At 41.0% G+C, this 9,555-nt stretch overlaps 1 protein-coding gene across 1 annotated transcript in view; it reads left to right on the forward strand.

The window, feature by feature from the left end:
* The window catches only part of rps6kc1 (ribosomal protein S6 kinase polypeptide 1), a 34,836-nt gene extending 25,682 nt beyond the window's left edge, over nt 1-9,154 (forward strand). The window contains exons 14-16 of the mRNA XM_033648805.2: nt 1,949-2,031; nt 5,129-5,224; nt 6,432-9,154. Of these exons, the coding sequence (XP_033504696.2) occupies nt 1,949-2,031; nt 5,129-5,224; nt 6,432-6,533 (281 nt within the window). The 3' untranslated portion in view covers nt 6,534-9,154. The remainder of the gene's footprint in view (nt 1-1,948; nt 2,032-5,128; nt 5,225-6,431) is intronic.
* Nucleotides 9,155-9,555: the final 401 nt, after the last annotated feature.

Raw genomic sequence — 9,555 nt, forward strand, 5'->3', positions numbered from 1 at the left:
ACAATTTTTGTGACATTGACATGTCAGTTACAGCAGCACAATAAAATAATAAGAGTTAAAACAAAAACTGCTTGGGTAAATACACATTTTACAGCCTTAAGGTTTAGTGAATCTATTGGTTATTAATCCAGTCCAGTGTCGTCTTTTTGAGTCTTGTATAGAGTCCATTTCTCCCATGTTCTTTCTAGTTGTGCTTCTTGTAGTCTCAGTGTCTCATGTGTCAATTTCTCAAAGATTTCTTCCACATTATTAGCCATTGGTCCTTTGTTGGTGGTGTTTCTTTACCCCAGCTCCTATTGAGAGCTTATTCGCTCGATCGATATTTTGATCAAATATGTATCACTAGGAAAGAAAAATCATTGAAAGTTTTGATTTTGATTTTTTTTTTGTGTGTAATGAAGTTGTTACAGTAATGGCAATGGCAAATTTATGTTCTCTAGCTGTCTGTTGCTAAATATATGTCAATGTGTGACCATTTTTTGTTATCATCATGTATGTGTCTTAATTTTCTCTTTGCAAACTGTCTCACCTTTTATGTATGCCAGCTATCTGAAATTATGTTTGAATAGAGTTTGAATCTGATGTCTGAAAAACACAGGGCAAGTGGGGCAAGAATTTTATTATTATTATTATTTGTCTTTATGTCGGGTCCTTGAAAGTCATGGAAAAGTTTTGAAATTCTATCCCTGGAAATGTGTAGGAACCCTTTATTTGCTGCTTTTTACTTCTTTCATTGTAAACTTAAATTTTCTGTTGCTTTTTATAAATCACTGGTTTAGGTTAAAGGTACTTGTCAGATCTCTTGACCCAGTACAAACCTCACAGACCTCTCAGGTCGGCTGGTTCTGGATAACTGCTTGTTCTCAGAGTCAAACCTAATTGTGGTGAAGCTGCCTTGAGCTTCTGTGCTGCTCAAATGTGGCACAAACTGCCAGAGGAGCTGAGACTTTAGGTGATTCTGAGCACTTTTGAATCCAAATCCAAGCTATAGACCTTCCTGTTTGTTGTTGCTTGGAATTCATTTTCTTTTAAGTCAGATGTGTTTTTGCTCTGTTTGCCTTTAACATTTATATTCTTTGAGCCTCTGCTGGCTTGTCATTTGTTTCTTGTGCTTTTTACCTGTGTCATCTATAAAGCACTTTTAGTTGCCTTTGAGTATAAACTGTGCTTTATAAATAAATTTGCTTTCGCATTAAACTGAAAATCTTTGGAGTTTGGACTATTAAATGGCTAAAAAAGAGACGTCTGATCAAAATGCCTTTGGGCTTTAGTAAATTGCGAGTTACTAATTTGCCCCTATTTCCTGACATTTTACAAATAATTAAGAAAATAATCACTAATGAAAATGAACATTTGTTGCAGCCTTATTCTGCTGTGTTCTCAGGAGCTGAAACGGTGCAGGGGTTAAGGACACTGAACAGAAATGTTTCACTGTTTGTTCTCAGTTGTTCCTGCTTTACATTTCTTGGTGTGTGTGTGTGTACGTCATATGAGTGTGTGTTTGTGTTTGAGGTCAGGTCATGCAGATGGTGTGAAGTTGCAGCAGACGGTTTCCTCAATTTAACTGCTTTTTTATTATGCAAATCACCCTTTTATGAGAAACACACTTTTGTGTGCGTGCGCGTGTGTGTGTGTGTGAGACTGTGTCCATGTTTTTGTGCTCGTTTTGAATTGATTGTATCAATTCAATGAAATATTAAGTAATCCAAGATGTGAGTGTGGAGCGGTGTTTAACGTTGAGAGTTTATTTGATGTAATCAGTGATCACTGAAGGGGTTTAATGCACTTAGCTAATCTTAAGATTGGTGAATGATTTTAATTACACATATTTGGTTAGTTTTGTTTTTTTGGTCTATCACTAGCTGATTATTCTTCCCCAACACATGACTAATTTCTCTGCATGTTGATTTATTGATTGATTCTTCCCTTCTTTTTGCCCTTGTTTCAGAGGTGGGAGGTATCAGTGAGGAGACGGCAGCGTGCGATTGGTGGAGCTTGGGCGCGGTCCTGTTTGAGCTCCTGACAGGCATGGTGAGTCAAAAAGTGTGAAAAATGTTATCTTTGTTGCTGAGGTGTTGTGGGACATCTGTAGGTGTCTTGGCTTTCAACTCTCCCGCACTCTTTATGGTCGTGCCAGGTTGTGTATGATTCGGCGCGCGTGTCTGTACATGTCTGTAGGTGGAGTTGATTGTTTTGGTGTGTGTGTGTGTGTATGTGAGGTGCGTCTTGGCTGCCGTCTCCTACTCTGGTTCTCGGGGAGTGCCAGGGGTGTCGGTGTGACTTTCTCCCCCAGCCTGAGCTCCATCTGCTGGGCCAGGGGGTCACCTCTCCCCGGGCCTCCTTTGCTGGCTCCTGGAGCAGCGCTGGGCTTGGAGCACGCCGATCTGAGGTCGGCGTGGACGGTGAAGACCGGGGCAGCTCTCAAGGTGTGGCGCCTCGGCTGGTCCTGGATCAGAGGGTGTCTGAGGGACAGTCTTTTAAGACAGGCTTGGGAGGAAGGGGAGTGTCTCAGAGACAACAAATACAGCTGTGATACGTGCATGCAAACACATGCTAATTACAACTTGAAGGACAAATGCACACACAGTTACACTCACAGACACCCAGTGCAGGTGCAGAGCGTCCCTTCAATTCTTCATCGTCTATTAAATTTGAATAAATTCTAACTGATTGCCAGTGGGCATATTTTCATATCAGCTATCAGTGGTTTCCATCAATGGCCCTAAACATGAGTCGGGGTGTTAGGCTACTGTTCCCATGTACAACAATACACACCCACTTACCTGGAAAAAAACAACTCAGTCACACAGATGTCTCCTTTGATGATTATGTCTGGGTACAGCCCTGGCAAGGATACACACACACAGGCACACATAGTGTCTCTTGATCCTTGCAGGATAAGATCTTGCCTGGAGCAGTCTTGACTGCAGCTAGGAACACAGCCAGAACTCCTGCAGCACGTATCGGGAGAGAGAAAGAGAGAGGCAACTGACCTAACTGATGGAAAAAACACACACACACACACACACACACACACAGGGTCCCCCAACACAAACAGTTGACGGGCTCTCTCTTGCCGCACACGCTCTGTTCTAGCATTTTCAATTTGTAGGTGTAGATGCACTGAAAGATGTGCTGTTGCAACATAGAGTGATTATGGTCATTATTGTCAATTATTTTAACAATGGTGCTGCGTTCTGTGGTTGAAAAAGCACTTGCAGGTCTTGTGCTCCCTTTCTCTCATTTCTGAGATTATTTCTGTTTTTTTAGTTTCCGTGAGTGCAGCAGTTCCTTGCAATTGACAGTTTGATGTGGTTATATGTTACTCTAAAAACAAATTAAAAGGCTTTACATTTACGGCTACTTAAAGGTACAGTGTGTTGGATTTAGGGGGCTGTATTGGCAGAAATATATTATAGTATAATAAGTATGTTTTCTTCAGTGTATAATCACCTGTAAGTAAGAAATTTTTCACCTGATGCTGGGTTCACACTACACGATATTAGCCCTCCTGAACATCAACGAGTGTCAATAATCCATCATTTTGTCTTGTGTAGTTTGTCATAGTAGAATATAACTGGGATGCTTCACAACATCCTGACAGAAAGTCTAGCATGTTTGATTTTCTCGTCGTTCACGACTGCTCCCATCAAAGCTGTCACTTTGACCAATAGAAACACAGAGCGATCTGCTGCCATGGAAACTGTATGACAACAACACCACAGGGTTTTTGATGTTACCTGTAGAGACGTTACCACGACAGAGTAAAGAAGGAAAATGATGGCGTCAAACAGCAGAGGCACTTTAGCAACCCAGTGAGTACTGCCATTAGCATCAAGCTAGCAAAAATGTTATATCTTCATAATGGAGGATATAAAATACTAATATTAAAAAATAGTTGCGGGGCTTTTACTCGCCACAACTGCAGAGCTTCTTTGAAACATTTTTCAATTTTTAATTTTTCAACATATTTTTCTATTTTTACTTTTAATCCGCTCCCGTTTGCCTTGATAAAGTTAACGCATCACGCCATCATTTCAAACTAAGCACTTCCTGTATCTGTTTCAAATTAAAAGCCCTTTATAACCTCGGTTGAGAGAATCCCTTAATTTTCTAAACTGGCTTTTATTGTGAAAAATTTGCAGGAACTTGTTGTCAAGGATTCAGTGACTTGTATGTTTGCATGCGGTACTTCAAATGTAGCTCTGCCATCTGGTGGTGCTTTTTATGTTACTACAACAACATTTTGGCTGGCACATGAACAGACACAGTGACTGAAATAATAGCAATAATTGTAAAAATAGGACAAGAATATCCCGATGACATCACACACGCCGTGAAAGACGACCAGGGATAATTGGTGTGGACCATCATGTAGTGTGTCATGTCTGTCGGCCAAGTCATGGCACGATTTTATGACTCCATAATCGCCTAATCTGACACAGTGACTGTCGGAACAGACAAAAATGTCATGTAGCCATTTGCGTTTTTTGCGTTTCACGTCTGCCACTATAGTTAGCAGCTCTTCCACAATGCACAGCGTCGAAAAAAACACCAATTTGTTAACGTGAAACTGTTCTATTCAGTGTTTTTACCAGCTTTAATCACCTGGTCTCTTTGTTTTGGAGAGAAGAGACCTCTGTGGATAATTCGGCTCCCAGTAAAAACCTCCTGAACACTGAAGGAATTCTAACCAGGAGAAGTTTCAGCTGGTTGCAATCTGCAGTCCTCACTGTTAGGTGCCACTAAATTCCCGTAAATCTCACACACTGTTCCTTTAACTGTTGGTTCTTCCAGTAAAATAGTTCTGTATACATGAAGAACAAACTAACAATCATTTTTTCCATGTTATTCTTTCTGTGACACTCCACTCTGTCTGACTCACACACAGCAGTTCTAAGAAAGAGCAACAGTAGTTACATCATTACCTTGTTGTTGGTGTGATCAGTGTTGTTTCAGGTGCTCGGGCTCTTTGGTCTCCTCCTATTTGTCTTGTCCTGATGCTCTCACATTGACCTAGGCTCTGTGGGTGTCACTACATCAGTCCCTCTAGCTCTCAGTCTGTCAGGTTGTCTGTGTTTTGACTGATAGTTATCTATTTTTTCCACCCCTCCTTCCCTCTGTGCAGTCACTGCTGCGGTGCCATCCAGCGGGAATTGGTCGCCACACTGCTCTCAACATCCCCGAGTCTGTTTCAGAGGAGGCCAGATCTCTGCTGGAGCAGGTGAGAGTCTAGTGTGTTACTGGTGATATTTTAATCTTTTCAGAATTTAATTGAGTGGCTCAGTCAAATAGATTTTCCCTGCCTAAAACAGTCTTTTTGTTGTAATTCTGTATTTATGATCTATTCTTTCAGTCATTCACACTTGCAAGTGCAATTTAAAGAAACATGACTAATGCCACATTCACTGCGTCTTCTAAAGAGGGATGGTGCATGATAATGTTAAAGTGATAATCTGCTGCATGAGTATCTGAAAGTTTTAACTCACTCTCTTACTGGTTTGTAAACACAATAATCATTTCCTATGGTGTAGAGCTGTCGTGATAACCGCAGAATAGCAATACTATTGACAAGCCAACTGCAGTGATGGCAGGCATCCACCACAACTGCTATGTTCCAGTTTTTATTTTTCATGGAAGAGCTGCATATTCACACTAAGCTACAAATGCTGAGCATCTATTCTGTCTCAATTTGCAACCATGGAGCACCAGTGCAACTTTAAATACTAATAATTTATGAACTGGAGATCTGTTAGTTTGTTTCCATCTTACAGTTAATAAACCATCATGTTTAATGAGGCCACAGTAACGGTTTAACTTTATCAGATTAATGATAGTGTGAGCAGAGGAAGTCTTTGTACCTTTAAGGCTCCAGACTGCAACTATTTAGTCCCATTTTGCAACTATGGAGCACCAGTGCGACTTGCAAGTACTATTAATGTATGAACTGGAGAGCTGTTAGTGTGTTTACAGCTCATAGTGAATAAATTCTCATGTTTAAAGGCACAGCAGCAGCAGTTTAACTTTGTGCTAACTGCTAACAACAACTGTTGACTGAGAGCTTCATGTTCGCGGCACAAACATCAACACTTCAGCCTTTATTGTAACAGTCATTTATTCAAATTTATCGTAACTGTATTAATAATTTAGTATATTAGCATTCTACAGTATTTTAGAGTTTGCAAATTGCCAAAAAAAAAAGCCAAAAAAATATTGCAATATTATTTTTAACACTTTTTAACACTGGTAATCTTTGGATGTATATTAATATGATGAGTGTGGGTTTGTCTCTGCTTAACATGGCACAGATCTGCCATGAACCAAGCGTAGTTTGTGTTGTGAAGGAGTGGACAGACAGACACAATGGCATGGCTTATTACTACTTAATAAATGATGTGTGTGTTGCTTTTGGTCTCCGTCTTGTCCTGCAGTTGCTCCAGTACAACCCAATGGAGAGACTGGGGGCAGGTGTGGGAGGTGTGGATGATATCAAATCCCACCCTTTCTTTGCCAGAGTGGACTGGCCCAAATAGATGCTGTGCATTGTGGGACTGCGGGAACCAGAACTGCATGCTGGGAGACTGGCTGTCCTGAATGAACTCCCCTCAGACTGGACACTCAAATAGATATAAAGTAAATACAGATTATGCATTTCTGCACACACCACTCATTTTGTGTATGGCCACTCAGTCCCCATGTACTTTGTTTTTTGTTTTGTTTTTTTTTGTATGGAATTTGCCAAGAAGCAGTATTACCTTCCCTGTAAATTGCTCATGTCTTTATCTCACAGAGGGTTTACTGTGTAACCTTTTTGGTGCAGGGAACACTTAACAACATGTGTGGTGCAATAATTTATACATTTACAAGTGCTGGTACTGAGTGATGATCAACGACTACATTGTTGCTTTTACACTCCTCATACATGAGCTGTAAGCCAAATGACACAAGTGAGAATGAAAGGTGACATTTATCTGTTTTCACTGCATTAATTAAGTTCTTTTTGTCATCCATTTAAACTGACATAGATTGAAAGCTGAGGTAGGCTGAAATCTGGAAAAGGGAAAAAACAGCAGAATTTGAAAATTCACCCTCCTCCCACCAGACGATCACAGACATATGCACCCACAGTGTTTCCTTACATGGAGTTAAATAATCCTATTTCCTTGTAGAGTTGCACACAGCTCATTTGCTCAGCCCCTTCTTGCCACCCCTTTGCAAATTAGACAAGTATTAGCTAGCTAGGCACTCCAGCATCCCTCTGCCTTGCTTCCTTACGCTGTGGACTGCTTCCATGGGAGGAGAGCGGGCAGCATCTCAGGGGACGGACCTTTGGTCAGCAGCTGAAATTCAGCCAGCGCACACCTCCACAGCAGGCTGGGGACTAACCTGTGTAATGGCAGCAACAGAAAGTTTGCTGATCCGGCAGGTACTCAGGGCTGTCCGGCCACTTCCCCAGAGTTGGGATTTGTGCTTGCTGGATTCGGATAGCTGTGGCCGCTTACTGGGGGTCTTTCTCCGAAGCTGCTGCCCACTTTCCTACCGGTGAGGTGGTCTGTAGCAGCGGGAAGTGAGGTGGAGGACTCCCTGTGATTCGAGGCTCTAATAGTAGCTACGTGAAGGTGAACTTGAAGCCACAGCCTTTAGCTCTGGTTAGCAGAAGGTTTTCTCTTCATCTCTGAAACGCTTCACAGATATTAACAAGTGTTTTTCGGGTTGCTTTACAGTATAGGTGCCAATACTTGAATAGCAACATTCTCAGCAGGACCTACTGAATCGGGCCTTCACCGAAGGGATGTGCACACATATCTGCATATGTGGAACAGCCATTAGGAACGCTCTCTTTTTGAAATAACCTGTTATTGGCCATAGTCTCCTGTTACAGCCTAAATCTTCTAAGGCCTGAAAACACAGCCAAGAGGAGGTGCAGAAGTCTAGTCTTCTCAGTCCACTTAAATTACAATGTGATCAAAGTTTATTACGGGATTTTGCCCATTGAAGCCAAACTTAAGCCGCCTACCCCAGCTTTAAGTCTGCTTTCCTGAGAACACACGTGCAATACACTCAGTTTGTCGCCACCTATAACACTTTCATCATTCCTCAGAGAGCCCACTGAGATTAGCTGTGAGTGAGACAGGTTGAGCTTCTTATTTGATGCTGGGTTTGCGTTGAACTGATGTAGGAACAGATATGATATCTCATTTCCTACGAGACTTTTTTGCCAAACCCTTTTACAGCCAACCAGCCCACATACAGTAACAGAGATGGACACTAAACAAGGTAAATGAACAAAATATTTTGATGTAGAAGATGGTTTTGTTGTTGAGTAAAGTGTTTAGTTATATGAAGATTGAATTATTTAATAGATTATAGCTGGAACAGAGTGCGTTTTTTCATATATTGAAGAAAGAATAAAAAAGAATGAGGCTTCAACCACACATCTGATACCAGCCCTTTTACAGATTGTTTTTATGAATAACAGAGGAAACTCTCTTTACTGTACAACACTGCATTTTCTGCATGGGAGAATATGATTTACATAATATATTTAATACTATGGAAAATGTATCAAACAATAAATAATACGTGTCTTGTAAATAGACCTTTTAAAGGATGTCGTGCTAAGTGAGAGGTACACCCAGGTCTCAAAGCCTCAATAATGTCCAACTTATGTCAATCACTTACTGCCTCATCAATCAAATCCTTTTTATTTTGATTGTTTTATGTTTGAGCGACACATCTGCTAACTTGCAACGCAGATCTTAATGCAGATTTTGTAATATCTACAATGACTGAATTACATGGTAAACATTGCCATGGTGACATTACATGCCATATATCACTTCATGTATAATCAGATGAGACTTACTGCAGCATATATCAAACGCATTGTGATACACGTCTCTAACAACACAGATAATCACTCCACTGTAGATGCTGCACTCTGTTGTACTCCACTGCACTGCGATATATGTTAACTGACACATTCTGTAAATTACCAGGTCCACATCTCAACTATTAACCCTTTTTATCAGACATAAACACCACAGTGAGATCAGATTCTGTTTTCTATTGGATGCTCACTCCTGTCTGTGCTGTGTAACTGTACTGGTCTGTCAGTGCACCCTGGATAACAATAAACTTACCTGGATGAGAACATCTGATGTTGCTTCTTTTGTAGATTCAGCGATTACGTGTAAGGAGCTGGGAGTGTGTTGTGTTTGCTCTGAGGCTCCTCTTATCAGCAGGGCCGATGATAGTCCTAGAAAGCTGCTGTCACTCCTGCTGAGTGTCACCGAGACGGTAATACAGTAGGAGCCAGCACACGCACACACACACACGCACACATACATAACAGTAAATCTCAAGCACTCATTGATACACATGGGCCTTTTTTGGATGCAGTAGGGGTATTACCAGCTTCAAGTCTTAAAAATGCCTTCATTATCTGACAATCCATTTGGGAAATGTGACAAACAAGAACAGTGTGTAGCAAACTTTTTGAAAATCATACTTAGTTTTTCATTAACAAGGTGTCTCTGGGTATAGGACACTAAA

The sequence above is a fragment of the Epinephelus lanceolatus genome, chromosome 13 (genome assembly GCF_041903045.1).
Source record: "Epinephelus lanceolatus isolate andai-2023 chromosome 13, ASM4190304v1, whole genome shotgun sequence".
NCBI classification, from domain to species: Eukaryota; Metazoa; Chordata; class Actinopteri; order Perciformes; family Serranidae; genus Epinephelus; species Epinephelus lanceolatus.